This window comes from Dendrobates tinctorius, unplaced genomic scaffold (assembly GCF_039654945.1).
Source record: "Dendrobates tinctorius isolate UK_male_01 unplaced genomic scaffold, ASM3965494v1 ptg000039l, whole genome shotgun sequence".
NCBI classification, from domain to species: domain Eukaryota; kingdom Metazoa; phylum Chordata; class Amphibia; order Anura; family Dendrobatidae; genus Dendrobates; species Dendrobates tinctorius.
Genome location: NW_027361707.1, coordinates 19,492,501 through 19,508,162, shown reverse-complemented (window position 1 = coordinate 19,508,162; position 15,662 = coordinate 19,492,501). Strand labels below are relative to the sequence as shown.

Sequence of the window (15,662 nt, the reverse complement as noted above, 5' to 3'; positions counted from 1 at the left end):
AAAATAGATATCATGTACCATGTATGCCAATCATACTACTAACAACCAGACGGGAAACGCAATATATGTGACTGGAGCGTTACACATCCGATTCAAGTAATGCCCCATTTATCAAGTTTCCTTCCCACAGTGCCAAGGCAAACCAAACAATGGTGCCGAAATCTCCAAAATGTACAGATTTCCCAGCCCCACCTTGTACCAGTGTTACGTCATCATCCTAAAAGTGCAAGTTTTCTCCCCCACTATTAAACTAGAGCGCAAATTAAGTAAAAAAAAAAAAATCCAAAAATTATCCACCTTCGGGGGATAATTTTTTTTTTTTTTTTTTTGCACTTAAATGTAGCTAAATATAGTTTCTGCAAATGTGTTTTCATTTAAATTGTTGCACCGTTTTGCTTTTACAGGTTCTTCGTTTTCCTACACATTCAAACTGTGACGTGGTCATCAAAAGAGCCGACCAAAAAAAAAAAAAAAGTGTAAGAAATGCAAACGGGCTCACTGACAGATTCCCAGTTAACCCATTCTGCAGCCAGCAATAGACAGGCTAAAAACGCAAATGATGGAAAATTTATACAAAAATTTTTTTTTTTTTAGCCAAAAATCCGTTTGAGGGGGAAAAAGAACACAAAACAAACACAGAAAACACCTTTAACAACCCATTTTAAAACCGGTTACACTCAGTAGAAAGTAGGAAAAAAAAATAAAAGAAAAGAACTGGAAGAAAAAACAAAAAACAAACAGTTACCGTAGGTCATTCTAGCCCTTGGAGACACCAAAGTGACACGTTCGCTTCCACACCAGTGCCATTTACACACATGTACATCTTTGGTAAGTGCCCGTGGATGACAATAAAAGTACCATCGTTATAAATAAATATTCAGGTTTTATATAATATTATCAGTAGTTTTTTAACATTACAATTTGTCCGAACTGTCGGACGAGTCCTTTGACTTAAGGAAAAAAAAACAAAAAAACAACACACACAAATCTCCGTTATTTGGACAGTTTCCCCAAAAAAATTCCTTTATAGGGTCCGAGGGAATTGTATTCAGATAATCCATATCTGCCGGGACAAGTGAAGCAATTGGGATCTAAAATAGTGTGATATGGCAGATAAGGGGGTCTATAATCACGGATCTCCATTACTTAATGGGCTTTTCCTTGCAAAAATCTGATTGCCTGAATCCATAACTCCTGAAATCCTGGTAAAAGAAATATCGGAGCCTTCAAAAGTAAAAAAAACAAAAAAAAAAAAACCCAACTGCTCGGCCATACAACCAGAGAGAAAGGTGCGGAGGCGTCCGTGATACATGAACACCTAGCAATCCATCTTTCTCTGAAGGCAACATACCAGGGAATGCTGGAAGTTGTAGTTTTACGACTGCTGGAGTAGCAAAAAGTTGGACCAGGATATAGATTATGATCTACACAGACGTGTCAGAAAATGACCTATTGTTTAAATTTGTATTGTTTCATATATTATTTTTAGCATTTTTTTCTTTTACATCACATTCTGTATTAAAGACTCATACACCCTGTGCTTCACTGGACTCTCATTATCATCACAGACAAGGATATACCTCTATATACAGTATATAACACAAGATCCACCAAATAAGTGATGTCACAGCTCTTCTCCTCCCTTTGCAATGTCTTTTGTGACCGCTCATTAGATGCCTCAATACAAAATAAAAAGGGTTTGAGTCTATTGCATTGAGGCGTCTAATGAGTGTGTGCAAAGAAAGGGAGGAAAAGGAGCTGCGACATTACTGATTGGTGGATCTGGTGTTATTGTATATGGAGGCGTTACCTGTCATTGTAATCCTGCCTCTGATGATAACGAGTCTTCCGTAAATGGAAGCATGAGTGTAGAATTAGAATCGCCCCAGTGGCCAATGTGAAAATTGCCAGATTTCTGATTTATTTATATTTTTAATACAGATTGTGTTATGAAAAACAGAAAAAAAAAACACCATTACCAATGTATATCAAAAAATACATTTAGCGCATAAAAATAGGCGATTTCCTGACGACACACTCACTTCAATCCCTAACATCTCACGAATATCAGTCACTCCCTTGTAACCTTCTCACTTTCACAACGTTCTGTTGAATAATGCTTAATGTGAACGTCCACATCAGCCAGGAGAATAATATCTTAGTGGCTGGAACTCCATTCTTTTTTTATATATGGAGTTCCAAATCCCCTGCATGGAAATCATTTTACAAGAAAAATTCTTGTTCCCTGCAGCCACAAAGGGGGGCTTATTGGAATCTAGGGGGTCTCCAAGGGGTCAGAGTGCTGCATACGGGTTCAAGGTCTTCACAGTATGCAGTAAGCTCGAAAGCTCCCCCTTGTGGTGGCTGCATAAAACAAGAATGTTATCGCCTGCCTCAGACTCTCACTTGTTCTTTGCAATGTAGAAAGGAACTGTACAAAAAAATAATAATACACTACTGCACAGGCTGAGGCCTGGCCACACGGATTCAAGACAATATTTGCCAAAGCCTGGTCCCCGCCGATCAGCAAGTACTGGCTTAAATGTCTTAAGGCCATTTCCAGTGTTACACAAAGTCCTGAAGTAGAATTCTGTTCTCTCTCTCAGTGGAAAACAAAAAATCCTTTGTGTTCTGTCCTGAGTGAAAATTCAGCGTTTCAGAGCGGGGCTCCTGCTCTCGGGGTCACGGGTGTCTCTCTGTAGAGCCGAGAGGATCTGGAATGGAAGAAACGAGAGGGCCGTGAATGCGTTACCCCAGGTATCTACACACAGTATAGGTGGGGTGTCACCCAGACGCAGGCTGCATATTCGCGCGCTAGACCCTAGGCCGTGCTTTATTAGAGGATACAGACATGGGGGTCCTCTCACTGTGGAGGACTGCACACATCTCTATATTGCGTGCCGTGTCAGGGTGTAGTCCTAGTGGGACAACCTTACAGCATGTAGGAAATTTCAGGTGTGGTTAACAATGGAACTTATTTTATTTTTCAGTAGTCAATAGGAGGTGGTGTGTACAGGGCCAAGTATTTTATTCATTTAATCTATGGTGTTTTGCCTAAGGTCACTCATTGGGGTAGGAGGGGTGCGGGGTTGGATGGCTAAAACATGATGTCCCACCTAGAGGCCTTCTTGTAAAGCCCCCGTCTCACATAGCGAGATCGCTGTTGCGTCCCCTCGCCAGCGATCTCGCTGCGTGTGACACATAGCAGCGATCGGGCCCCTGCTGCGATGTCGCCGATTGTGCTCGAATGTCCTGGGCCATTTTTTGATGGCTGGTGTCCCGGTGGCCAGCATGCATCGCTGTGTTTGAAAGGGACAACGACCTCAATACTACAGGTCTGAGAGACGGGGTCCCAATGACTGTCGTATCATTCCGTATCGTTGCTGCGTCGCTGGTGAGATCTGACGGTTTGACATCTCACCAGCGACCTCGTAGCGACGCACCAGCGATCCCTACTAGGTCATATCGTTGTCAGGATCGCTGGTGCGTCGCCAAGTGTGACGGTACCCTAAGAGGCTGCAGGAAAATCAGGTCATCTCTAACCCCAGGGATCAGGGGTCCAGCCCGTAAAAGACATACGGTGTAATTCCCAAGGATCTCAACGCTGGGACCCTCACCACCGATCATGAAAAGGAGTCTCGTATCCCCCTATGAATGGTGGGTATTTGAGTTGAGCAAAAAAGATTTGCAGGCCATGTCAGTAATGTGTGGCCCTACTTGCCAGCATCCCCGGCGCCTCTTCTGATGTCATGCTCTGGTCCGGCAGACACAGACCACCTAAACGGATGCCGGTTAGTGGTTACCCATGCACCCTGCTGCTCCATTCACCCTCTATACACAGGATCAGCACCCCCAGCTGTTGTGAACTAACACTTGTGTAAGAATGCTGGGAGTTGTAGTTGTACAACAGCTGGAGGAGTCCGTCAGTCTTATAGACTTTGAAAGGAGCAGTAGTGCATGTGTCCACAGCTTCCTTCAGATGGGACCCTGATTCTTGTGAGCAGCGGGGGTCCGAGCAAACATGTTGACCACCTATATTGAGTACAGATGATAAATGCTGGAGGGGGCGCTGTGCGGCTGCTCAGGATCTCATGGTGGCAGAGGTAGCAGTTGTGTGAGGACCCCATTACCCTGCAATGCTGGTAAGACATATTTCGTATAATCCACCAGCTCATCCAGAACCCAGCACCGCCGTACCTGAGACCATTTCTTATTTCGGCTCTGCATCTGAATTGCAGAGATGGAGGCGAATAAATCATCAGCAGTTAAGTCCTCTGGGAGCTTGGTGAGAAACTGAGCAACGTGAATGAAGTCCATCCTGGTTAAGATGTCTTCGAAAAGTCTTAGTATCCCCAAGGCAGTTCTGAACAGAAACTCCTCGCCGTCCCGGCAGAACACGTCCCACACCCGGCACGCCAAATCCAGCGGTAGAGACTTGCTGTACAACGTGAAGATCCTGTGGGGAACAATAATGTCCATAGCGCAACAGCGTGAAGGAAATCTCAAGCAATGCTCATTGTAACCAGTAGATGGCAGCAGGGTATAAGTGACGCCATATGGCGGCACATGATCACTTACCAGTCTATTAGGTAGATATCGGGGGTCAGATTATGTTTCTTAAAGTGGGCAAATAATCTCGGCAAATTTTCTTCAAAAAATACTTCAAATGCCGCAAAGTAAGTTAACATCTACAAAAGCAAAAAAAAAAAAAAAGAAAAAAAAAAAGGGGGTAACAAGCCACAAATCCAACAAATAAGCTCATTCCTACTGTGATGTACGCGCTAGTAACGGAAAGAGGAAAAGCTAGCCATGTTTTCCATATGCTCCCGCTTCTACATATATTGCATTAAAGGGATTATGTCACCCCAAAAAGTTGACCAAGCCTCACATACAGGTATGTCGGGGACATGGCCCTGATAAAAATCACACTTGTATTATAGATTTCAGTGATTTAGTTGCCAGAAATATTAATGTATGCAAAGAAGGGGGGGGGGGGGGGGGGTTTGGTGCACTCTTGATCTGGCCTTCGCTACACCCCTTCAATTTGCATTCGGAGCAAGTGAGCGCTCCCTGAACTCTGCACCTTCACACGGACACTGCAGAAGACCAGGCATGCTCAAAGTAATGGTGGGCCTTCATCGCTGGCTCCTGTCTGCAGCCATCAGCTGGCGCTATACTGCAGACAGGAGCCGGAGAGAAGAATGCACACGGACACTGCACCTTCACACAGATACTGCAGAAGCCCAGGCATGCTCACAGTCATTGTGGGTTTTCATCTCTGACTACTGTCTGAGGTTGCTGCTTAATACTATGCTGAAGACCGGAGCCAGGGCAGAGACAGTGCACACGGACACTGCACCTTCACACATATCCCGCAGAAGCCCAGGCATGCTCACAGTCATTGTGGGTTTTCATCTCTGACTCCTGTCTGAGGTTGCTGCTTAATACTATGCTGAAGACAGGAGCCAGAGCGGAGACTGTGCACACGGACACTGCACCTTCACACAGATCCCGCAGAAGCCCAGGCATGCTCACAGTCATTCTGGGTTTTCATCGCTGGCTCCTGTCTGCAGCCGCTGCTTGGTACTCTACTGCAGACAGGAGCTAAAGAGGAAGCCGTGCACACGGACACTGCACCTTCACACAGATCCCGCAAAAGCCCAGGCATGCTTACAGTCATTGTGGGTTTTCATCTCTGACTACTGTCTGAGGTTGCTGCTTAATACTATGCTGAAGACAGGAGCCAGGGCAGAGACAGTGCACACGGACACTGCACCTTCACACATATCCCGCAGAAGCCCAGGCATGCTCACAGTCATTGTGGGTTTTCATCTCTGACTACTGTCTGAGGTTGCTGCTTAATACTATGCTGAAGACCGGAGCCAGGGCAGAGAGAGTGCACACGGACACTGCACCTTCACACAGATCCCGCAGAAGCCCAGGCATGCTCACAGTCATTGTGGGTTTTCATCTCTGACTCCTGTCTGAGGTTGCTGCTTAATACTATGCTGAAGACAGGAGCCAGAGCGGAGACTGTGCACACGGACACTGCACCTTCACACAGATCCCGCAGAAGCCCAGGCATGCTCACAGTCATTCTGGGTTTTCATCGCTGGCTCCTGTCTGCAGCCGCTGCTTGGTACTCTACTGCAGACAGGAGCTAAAGAGGAAGCCGTGCACACGGACACTGAGTGCAGCTCTTTGTGGTGTATGGATAAGATTTCAGGAAATCTGCTCCATATACATCCTATTGGAGCATACCCACAGTAAGAAAATAAGAGGTCTGTTCACATGTGATTTTTGATGGCAAGAATAGTATAAATGGAAACTGAACATTCACTATTAAAGTCATCATGGTCCACCAGTGTCACTATGTAGCATCATGATCACATTATAAGTAGCCTGGTGTGAACAATCTTAAATGAGTTTTCCATCTTTATAAAACCATGGCTGCTTTCTTTCAGAAACATCATCACCCCTGTCCATGGGCTGAGCATGATACTGCAGCTCTGCTACATCCACATCAATGGGGCTCAGCTGCAATACGAGATGACACACGGTCAAGGGTAAGCGCCGTTTTTTTTTTGTTTTTTTTAAAGAAAACAGCCATGTTTTTAATTTTCCTATTACACCCCTGTAAGATGCCCATACACCCGTTCGGTCGACCACCATCTCTCCTGACTACCCCACACACAAACTCTCAGCTTGGCTGTACATAAATGAGCTTTCAATAGGTAAAAGTAGAATAAGCCGCTGTCACGACTTCTCTGGCGCCAGATTATCTCACATGAGAAAAATGATCAGTTGTATAAATTTCAAGTGCCCGAACTTTACCTTCCCTGAGGACATCTATTGGGGGACAGTCAGGAAGACCCCATACACATCAGATGGCCGGCCAGTCCTGATGACGTCTGCACATTCGGCCAATGTAAATATGTAAGCAACTCTATTCACGTTGAATTGGTAAGTGGCAGAGGCACCCAGGATGTCGGGAGTCAAAGTGAAGACTAGCTGTTATGGAGGAATGGACTGTATGCCGGAACTTTAGGGAAACTGGACAGTGACTTCAGGTACTTACAAGGCCATGGTCTACTCTGAAGAACGCCATCTGACAAGGTTTGTTTAAGAGATTTGAGAAAGCGATGAAGGCATCCGCAGTATCTAGGTTCAGGATCAGCACGGCAGCGATAAACGACATGCCCTGTACCTAATATGGGGAGGAGAAATGAGATGTTATCAGTCCACAGCCCGGGAACAGCCAGTACGACAGCCCGGGAACAGCCAGTACGACAGCCCGGGAACAGCCAGTACGACAGCCCGGGAACAGCCAGTACGACAGCCCGGGAACAGCCAGTACCACGGGGAAATGTTACTGATTACACATGGTTGCACATAAAAACTGGAACACTCTGCGATTTCTTAATTCCAGGAGCAAGTATGTATAGTAGGAGACACTTACATAACCAACGTCAGGTCTGTAGCAAGTGTAGGCCCCGAGAATACTGTGCAGCATATCGTGATAGGGGCCACCCTGAAAAAGAGTAAAAACTGCCATTGTTACTCTGGAAGTTTCCAAATAATTGAGCGATAACTCAATTCAGTCAGAACATGTGCAGATTTTAGATATCCAGCTGTGTCATGTCCTACCTTCTGGAATATACACAGACTTGGAAAGGTGCGGGAGATATCCAACTTTATCAGCTCCAGGCTGGCTTCCCTGTCCGATGCAGACAAACCCGAGTCTAGAGAGAAATATAACAGAACATCAGTGACTATTTGATGCAGCCGGCAAGGTCCAACATGGTCCAACATGCAGAAACTCAGACCAGGGAGCAAGAGTTTTATTGGCTACAAGGCAAACTCTGTGATTGCTGAAGGGTGCATATCCAAGGAACCCAACGTCTTGGCATTTAGTGGGGGCAATGTTAGGTCTCTCCAGCAGAGCCATTACTAATCAGTTCCCAGGACCCGGTCCACCCGTAACGTGACTAATTAGGGAGCTCTGAAAAATGTCTCTTACCTGACAGCATCCGCAAATCTTTTGACTAGCTGGATGGCCTGCGACCTCATCGGTTCCATGTGACTATGCCATGTTGGCTACTACGTAAAGGATTTGCAGACGGCATCAGATAGGAGAAGGTGCTCAAGGCTCCTGTCCGTTAGCCATAAGCTACCGACATGACCACTGGATCAGGTATTGCAAATAGATTTGCTCCATCTATACTCCCTGAGTCTGCAGGAGGCAACCTGTTGACACACCAACTAAAAAAGGTCTGAGCTCCACGCTGTAAAGGGCCCGTTACAAACAGCGATCTCGCTGGCGAGATCGCTGATTTTGTGACACATCAGCAATCTCTCCAGCGAGATCGCTGTGTGTGACATCCAGCAGCGATCGGCTCCCCCGCGGGGTATCGCTGATTGTGCTGGATCGTCCTGGCCCGTTTTTTCATCGCTGGTCTCCTGCTGGCCAGTGCGCATCACTGCGTGTGGCAACGGGAGCCAGCAATGAGCGACGCTGCACGCTGGTTACCATAAACCTGATGTTTACCCTAGATACCAGCGTGCACTGCAGGCAGGGAGGGAGGTGGAGGCGAGCAGCGCACAGACCGGAGTAGCTCTGCTATCTGCTACTCCAGTCTGTCAGACCGGAGTAGCAGATAGCAGAGCTACGCCGGTCTGTCTACGCCGCTCTGCCTCCACCTCCCGCTCTGCCTGCAGTGCACGCTGGTATCTAGGGTGAACATCAGGTTTCTAAGGGCCCTGCAGCCCTTAGAAACCCGATGCTTACGTTGGTAACCAGCGTGCTCGCTGGTCCTGATTGCTGGAGGGGCTGTCTATGTGAGAGCTCACCAGTGATCAGCTAACAGTTTCCCAGCGATCCCATCCACGTCGGATCGTCGGTGGGATCGCTGGGACATCGTTATGTGTAACGGTACCCTTAGCCTAGGGTCAGAAAGCCGTAGATTCCCTCATCTGAGAGAATTGTCCGATTATGCAAACACTCTAATCAAACTCTGATAAGAGTGTCAGCTTAGTGTGATCAGAATCTCTCAGATTAGAGAATCTGAGCACACTGAGGAGAAGATGGAGAACAAAGTTTCTCCATCTTTGCCATAGTGTCAGTGTGCGGAAATTGGACTGCACGCAGATGTCAGTATTATGTTTTTCCACGCACTTGCATGACTGAGTGCGATACGAATATCCGATCAAACTTGGGCATGCTGCAATTTTCCCCTTGGACTGTCTTGTTCATCTGTGCGGCCCCATAGAATAGCATCGGTACGAGCATGATCCGATGTTTTGTCTGATCGCACTTGGACAAAAAATACAGATGTGCGAGCGAGTCCGTTCACTGAAGGAAACAACCAGAGAGGTTTGTTTAAGCTACTGATGTGTTTTGCTCCAATAGTACAGCTTTGGCTTGAAAAACTATAAAAAAAAAAAAAAAAAATTCTTAGCTGAGAGCAGGAACAGGTGTTTAAAAGAGGTTTTTCCAACAAACCCAAGTTATCACTTAAGCACAAGATAACTTTCTGGTCGTTGTGGCTTTCACCGCTGGAACCCCAGTGATCAAAAACCAAATGAGGCTCTATAGTTCCCCCTACGAAGCGATGGTTGAACATGCAGGCAACTACTACATTCATTGTCATGGCCATGATCAGACAGTGACTGGAACGCCAGAGCCTCTGCCTCGGGAACAGTAGGGGTTAAAAAGCTGGAACTGCGTGCAATAGACACGTTTTTACTTGACCTGCGGAGACTACATAACCTGCATTTATGGCACAACCCCTTTAAAGGTTACAATAAGAAGCGATATCTGTATGCACCCCTATAACACATTGCATAAACGGTTTTTGGTGTGGCAATATGCGGACCCTGTGAACCAAGAACAAATGCCACCTAGTCTTTTCCTGGACCAGGATAGTCCTTACCCTCATTTTCTACATCGGACCCTCCCATGCTCAGCGATTTCCATCGATCCTTGGCTCGAGACAAGAAGATATCGTACAGCTCTAGAAAATAAAATCATGACTTTACGGAGGTCCAAGCAGACATACGAGACAGCCGTACAGACACGAGCTCAGATTCACCATCACTGCTGCGTCCGTATTGTGCTGCAGTCCCCCCTGTACCATTTCTACCCAGATACATATTTTAATTGTCTGATGTTATATTTAAAAGGGATTCAACACCCCTAAAAAACCCTCTTCCATATGTTAAAATGGACTGTAAAGAGGCCATCGATTAGCTCTGCCGATTGCGTGAGGTCTTCACTGGACAATGCCAAGCGACTGGCATCGGATACAATGTGCAGTGGCGACGCCGGTTTTGGAGGTGGGTATACATTTGTTTTTTCACCACCCAGGTCCCAATAATTAGCTTTTACATTAATGGAGAGCCCCTTTAATGAGAAGTCCATTAATAACTAGGGACCCATTACAGAATATTTCCCTGCTGACTCACGAGTACAAAATTACTTAATTATCTCTTTGATTTTTCTGCATCATAGTCATGAGCATCACATACAGGAACAGTAATTATACCCTTTTATCCACTCCACTGCTTATTTAAAAGTGTTGACTCATCTTGGCAAATCCCTATTCGGTCATCTCAGGATCCCTTGTTCGTAGCCAGAGCAGAAAAATCACTAATGATAGAACATTATAATGGCCGGCATGTAATACTATATCCTGCCTAAAGGGGGAGCTGCAGGGCAAATGCTCGCTGGCAGCAGCTTCTTTAGGCGGAGATTAGTTTAAGGAGGCGTGGTCTTGATCACCCAACCCCCTTAAAGTGACAGTGTCACACACCGTCCTCCATTACTAGCATGGATTGTTTTTTTTTTTTATCATATATGTATCAGAAAATGAATCTTAGACTTACTCCCCATTACTACAATGCATCCTGATAAACAAGGAACGGTATTCATGATATACGGTCTCCAGTCCTACCGTGAGTGATATTTAACTCATTGCCGATCGCCAGACTCCAGACTTTTCCTCTTACATTAGGTGGGATCCCCTGCCACCACATCTCCCGAACTTTTCGAGAACAGCACCTAACAGCAGAATGGAGAAAAATGGATTAGTAATGGCTTAGTGCAAAAACTTTTTATATATAAACATGACATGATATCCATGTGACTATGCATGTTAAAAGGGAACCTGTCACTAGATTCGGGCTGCGCAGCATAAATCCAAGCCAGGCTGCACAATTCAGAGAAGACAGATGGCTGGCACATGTCCCCTCCCAGCTACAGGTGATTGACAGGTCTCTCTCCCATTTACACAAATGGGAAACCCCTGTCAAACAACTAGAGCAGAGCCGGGGAAAGTTGGCCAAGGATTACGTGCTGCTGGATGCTAGATAGGCAAGTTTTACACCTTTCATTTCATTGCGCACCAATCCCTATAATTTTCTTATATTCCTCCCCCAATACGAGACCCAACCATTAATGCTACTGTAAAGCACCAGAAACCTAATGTGCAGCGCATACCAGTGATGGACAACCTGCTGGATACTAGATAGGCAAGATTAACCACTTTTAATGTGTAAAGGCAACTGAAATATGGACCTTGATTCCAAATCACCAGGAATGAGTTAAGGGGTCTGCCCCTCTTGTCTTTTTTAGCCCCACCAGCCTTATTCTAATGGAGCCTTCATATGCAGTAAGTTGGGCAAACTGGTCTTCACAGAAGAAGGGAAGGGAAGCAAAAGACCAGAAAAAGCCATACACCTGACAAATGCTATTGAGAACTCTGCTGTTAGAAGTGGAAAGGAAGAACAAAGACGAAAGAATCTAATTAATAAAAATATTGTAGAAAGAGAAACCAATCACAAACTAAAATGTTTCTATACTAATGCACAAAGCATGGGCAACAAACAAGGAGAATTGGAACTACTAACACAGGAAAAGAAATATGATGTCATTGGAATCACTGAAACTTGGTGGGACAATACACATGATTGGAATACAAGACTAGAAGGATACAACTTATTTGCAAGAAACAGACTTGATAAACGAGGAGGGGGTGTCGCATTGTATGTTAGAAACACGTATATCTGCACAGAGATTGAAGCTTCAGAGACTGGGAGTTCTGTGGAAACTGTTTGGGTAAGAATACAAGGACAGAACAATGGAAAGGACACCATTGTAGGCATTTACTACAGGCCGCCTGTGCAAGCTGAAGATATGGATGAACTCTTTATGCATCAAATGGCCAAGTTCTCCAAAATATATGACATAGTTGTCATGGGAGATTTCAACTATCCAGACATTTGTTGGGAATCTCTCTCAGGCAAAACTAACAAGTCAAGGAAATTCTTATCCTCTCTTGCTGATATCTTTATCTTCCAAAAGGTAGGGGAGAAAACAAGGGGAACTGCTACCTTGGATCTAATCCTTATAAACAGGGAGGAAATGGGTGAGGAGGTAAAAGTGGCTGGGACCCTAGGAGGTAGCGACCATGCTATTTTAGAATTTTGGATAACTAGAGGCGGAAGACCTGTGAAGACTCAGACGTCAAGGTTAGATTTCAGAAAGGCAGATTTTAAGGGATTCAGAAAGAGAATTGGAGGGATCCAATGGCTGGATATCCTTAAAGACAAAAATGTCCAGGAAGGATGGGAAATCTTGAAAAATGAAATTCTCAAAGCACAGTTGTTAACAATTCTGAAAAGAGGGAAGAATAGAAAGCATTTAAGGAAACCAGGATGGATGAACACAGAACTTAAGCACATGCTAAAAAGGAAGAAAAAAATGTTTATAAAATGGAAAGAGGGAGGCACATCTAAAGAAGAATATAATGCTGTCTGCAGAACCTGCAGGGCACAAATCAGATTATCTAAAGCTGAAAATGAATTGAGGCTTGCAAGAGATGTCAAAAGCAATAATAAAGGATTTTGGGGATATGTCAAAAGTAAAAGAAAAGTCAAAGATGCTATAGGATTTTTACAGGATGAAAATGATGAAATGGTAAGACAGGATGTTGAGAAGGCTGAACTTTTAAATTCCTATTTTGCATCTGTTTTCTCTCAGAAAGGAAATGTAACATCAACTGTTATTCACTGTCCTATTAAGGGAATAGAAGAATCCAGGATATCTATAAACAGAAAGATAGTGAGGAAACACTTAGCTAACCTAAATGAATTCAAGTCTCCAGGTCCAGATGAATTACACCCCAGAGTACTGAAAGAGATAGCAGAAGAAATTTTTGAACCCCTCTCCATAATCTTTGAAAATTCTTGGAGAACAGGAGAAGTGCCAGAAGACTGGAGAAGAGCAAATGTTGTTCCTATCTTCAAAAAGGGGAAGAAGGTGGACCCAGGCAACTATAGGCCGGTGAGTCTGACTTCTATACCAGGAAAGATCTTTGAACAAATTATTAAACAACATGTATGTCAATACCTGGATAAGAATGAAGTGATTAAACAGAGTCAGCATGAGTTTGTAACTAATAAGTCATGTCAGACTAACTTAATTTCCTTCTATGACGGTATCACTGATTGGGTGGATCAAGGAAATGCTGTAGATATAGTATATCTTGACTTCAGCAAAGCATTTGACAAAGTCTCTCATACAATCCTTATTGAAAAAATGACTAAGTATGGAATGGACAAGGCAACTGTTAGGTGGATTCATAACTGGCTTAGTGATCGGACCCAAAGAGTGGTCGTAAATGGCTGCACATCCAGTTGGAAGAATGTCTCAAGTGGGGTACCACAGGGCTCTGTCCTGGGCCCTGTATTGTTCAACATCTTTATCAACGATTTAGATGAAGGATTTGAGGGTAAACTGATTAAATTTGCTGATGACACAAAGCTAGGAGGGATAGCTAATACTAGAGAAGAGAGAGAGGATTCAAAAAGATTTAAATAAACTGGAGAAGTGGGCAGCAACTAACAGAATGGTTTTTAACAGGGAGAAATGCAAAGTACTACATCTGGGCAATAAAAATGAAAAAAGCAGATATAGAATGGGAGGAATAGGGCTAAGTGACAGCACATGTGAAAAAGACTTGGGTATACTAATAGATCACAGACTAAATATGAGTCAACAGTGTGATGCAGCAGCAAAAAAGGCAAATGCAATTCTAGGCTGTATTAACAGAAGCATACAGTCTAGATCACGTGAAGTCATTATTTCCCTCTACTCCTCTTTGGTCAGACCTCATCTGGAATATTGTGTCCAGTTTTGGGCACCACATTTTAAAAAAGACATCAACAAACTGGAGCAAGTTCAGAAAAGAGTGACCAGAATGGTGACCGGTCTGCAAACCCTGTCTTATGAGGAAAGGTTGCAGGATTTGGGAATGTTTAGTTTGCAAAAGAGAAGACTGAGAGGAGACTTAATAGCTGTCTACAAATATCTAAAGGGCTGTCACATTGTAGAAGGATCAACTTTATTCTCATTTGCACAAGGAAAGACTAGAAGCAATGGGATGAAACTGAATGGGAGGAGACACAGATTAGATATTAGAAAAAACTTTTTGACAGTTAGAGTGATCAATGAGTGGAACAGGCTGCCACGAGAAGTGGTGAGTTCTCCTTCAATGGAAGTCTTCAAACGGAGGCTGGGCAGACATCTGACTGGGATGATTTAGCGAATCCTGCTTTGAGCAGGGGGTTGGACCAGATGGCCCAGGAGGTCCCTTCCAACTCTACGATTCTATGATTCTATGATTCTAAGATTACCAGAAATGAGTAGGCGATCTAGACAATTTCATTGAAAAATCATTTGTACAGGTTTTTTTGTTTTTTTTTAAAGTTTTTTTTTAAAAATATTTTGTGTTTTACATAAAATGAATTATTTCAGCAGCTCCGTCTCCACTTACATGGATTCCCAGTTGGGCAGAATCTCGTTGTTCCACATTAGAGCGGCGATTCCGATGCTTTCCTCCAGTTTACACCTCTCCTGAAGTTGTTTTTTCTTTCTTTGGGCTTCTTTGAATTCTGAAAAATGCACATTCATGATCAAAATGCAGGATTTATGTATATAGCGGTGAGGAGGCTTCTAAGCAGAAGTAGAAAGCGGAATCCATTAAACAACTTGGCTGAAAGAACTCTTGTTGTCTGCTATGGGGATGGGAGAATTCTCCCAGGAATTGCAGATTTCAGAGAGGATACTTCGCAATCAGCGGTTAAACAAACATGGGCACAGGTACAGAGCAGATAGCGACGGCTGTCAAGTACATACAATAATGACTCCGATGGCAAGAGGGCATTTGGGGTTCCACATCTGGCTCATAAGTACCATGCAACCACACTCACATATGACCTATTGCACACATTTCAGGCACAGAATTCCAAATCCAAGTGCAAAACCTCAATGCACTTCCAGTTAATTGGTAAAAATGTCTATAGTTTCCAGGATCACTAGGGCTTACAGTGGTCAGACTTTTAACCAATATACCACAGTGGGGAGAAAAACCATTTACAGCTCCTCAAACCATAATTGTAAAGGAGAGCACAAACAGCATCCAGCTGGAAAGGACATGTCCTCCCTCAGCCAATCGGTTTTCTCGGGCACTCTTTTTGGCCGAACGCCGCTTACTGAGAGAGGGCTATATGCTCTTCCTGGCATTCGGCTGAACAGGTGCCCAAACTTTGGTTCTAGGAACAGATCAACCTTGAACAGGAAGATGGATGTAAAGTTCTTACAA

General features: G+C 44.3%; 1 protein-coding gene across 3 annotated transcripts in view; it reads right to left on the bottom strand.

Moving 5' to 3' along the window:
• Nucleotides 1-863: 863 nt before the first annotated feature.
• Nucleotides 864-15,662, bottom strand: part of TBC1D14 (TBC1 domain family member 14) — a 91,803-nt gene continuing 77,004 nt past the window's right edge. For all 3 annotated transcript variants that reach the window (XM_073574527.1, XM_073574528.1, XM_073574529.1), the window contains 9 exons: nt 14,835-14,952; nt 10,953-11,059; nt 9,933-10,013; nt 7,648-7,742; nt 7,460-7,531; nt 7,079-7,207; nt 4,579-4,688; nt 4,198-4,456; nt 864-2,714 (listed from right to left, as the gene is read on the bottom strand). In XM_073574527.1, the coding sequence (XP_073430628.1) occupies nt 2,649-2,714; nt 4,198-4,456; nt 4,579-4,688; nt 7,079-7,207; nt 7,460-7,531; nt 7,648-7,742; nt 9,933-10,013; nt 10,953-11,059; nt 14,835-14,952 (1,037 nt within the window). In that variant the 3' untranslated portion in view covers nt 864-2,648. The remainder of the gene's footprint in view (nt 2,715-4,197; nt 4,457-4,578; nt 4,689-7,078; nt 7,208-7,459; nt 7,532-7,647; nt 7,743-9,932; nt 10,014-10,952; nt 11,060-14,834; nt 14,953-15,662) is intronic.